At 42.5% G+C, this 1,487-nt stretch overlaps 1 protein-coding gene across 1 annotated transcript in view; it reads right to left on the reverse strand.

The window, feature by feature from the left end:
• The window catches only part of dhx16 (DEAH (Asp-Glu-Ala-His) box polypeptide 16), a 26,501-nt gene that overhangs the window by 20,674 nt on the left and 4,340 nt on the right, over nt 1-1,487 (reverse strand). The window contains exons 7-8 of the mRNA XM_013915371.1: nt 1,281-1,478; nt 968-1,201 (exon numbers count right to left, since the gene is read on the reverse strand). Coding sequence (XP_013770825.1) covers nt 968-1,201; nt 1,281-1,478 — 432 coding nt within the window. The remainder of the gene's footprint in view (nt 1-967; nt 1,202-1,280; nt 1,479-1,487) is intronic.

Raw genomic sequence — 1,487 nt, forward strand, 5'->3', positions numbered from 1 at the left:
GGTTCTTCGTAGTTATTTCCTCAGATTCACTGACAAGTTCAAAAAAATGACTTAAAAGTTGATCAGATCTCAACATCCGCTGATGTCAGAGGTCATGTAACACTACAGTCCAAAATACTTCACCGTGCTCATCAGTCAAAGGATCAAATACTGAGGCTGCTTTTTTAGATCATCAGTTCTGCCATCTAGTGGTGAAACAAGAGGCCCGGAGGCTTGTGTCATTTATTATAATACATGAAAAACTGGGGCTTAGCCAGTGGACTCTCCCCTCTGCTGTTATTACTGTAACTGGAAATCACCTGCTTCTCTGCATTTAGCAATTTCCTTCAGGTGGAAAATTTTAAAAATCACTCTCAAGTAAAAATGAACATTTTTGTTAGACCGAGCTGGGAAATGTTTCTTTGGTTCTACACTTCTATGCTTACATTAAGAGTTTTTTTAAAATAAGAAAATGTACATATTTTTAAAGAAATGTAATTATGTGGTAATTTTCTATACTTTTCCAAGCTGAACATTGGAAATAAGGCAAGAAGAACGAACATTCATGTTAAAAAGTGCAGATCAGGACAAATCTAAAAATATGTCCATCTGTCTAAGAGGTAAAAACCGAATGCAACACGTAATCTTAACAAATAGGTGGTCAACATTTTTTCTGCTGGTACTTTTTTTCCATTTGTCTTTTTCTTTGTTTTTAAATGCAGCTGAGAAAGAGCTGGTATTTCAGATATGATATCTAAACGGGTATTAATTAGTATCTTTGCATTTTCCATCAAGCACAGCACTCGGTGAAATTACACAAACTATTGCTGCTGTGCAGGAGGCTGTGTAACGCCTGCACGCCGGCTATGATGGTGAAAATAAGCAGATATTTCCTTTTAATCAGTACTGCACACGGAGCTGCAGACTAGATCAAAATTAAACGAGACCCACAACGATAAAAAACAATAAGGAATCTGATGAGCGTCACCTTTTCAGATCGAGTTCCCTTCATGGTAATGGCGGTGGTGACAAAGTCGATCATCTCGTCCTCCTCCATGATCAGCTGGTACTTCTCCTGCTCCTGCTTCATTCCTTGCTCTCGCTCCTTCTTGGCCCCAAAGCTGAGGGAGGCCGTCTTCAGCCTCTCCTCCTCCCAGCGACCCTGCTCTCCTCCCAGCTCCATGGGGGTTTCCTCCAGCTCCAGGTCCCTCTGTGGCACCTCCTGTAAGTGTGGAGAGACGGTAAATATATGGACAACTGCAGTCAGACGAGTTTCTACATGTGACATTCCTCGTTCCCACCTTTCTTCTATTCTCTTCCGGCATGTAGTATCTGTTCTTTCTCTCCTCCTGCTCCTTGGCACCGGCCTTTTTGTAATCTTTAGCTAGATCCCGAATGGTGCGTTTGTATTCCAGCTCCTTCCTCTCCTTCTCTGTCAGCTCCTCAGTGGAGAAGAGGTACTCGTCATCCACGATCTCTGCCTCCAGGTCCTCCAGCTTCTCCGACTC

Source organism: Pundamilia nyererei, unplaced genomic scaffold (assembly GCF_000239375.1).
Source record: "Pundamilia nyererei isolate P.nyererei 1_Seehausen unplaced genomic scaffold, PunNye1.0 scaffold00294, whole genome shotgun sequence".
Lineage (NCBI taxonomy): Eukaryota > Metazoa > Chordata > Actinopteri > Cichliformes > Cichlidae > Pundamilia > Pundamilia nyererei.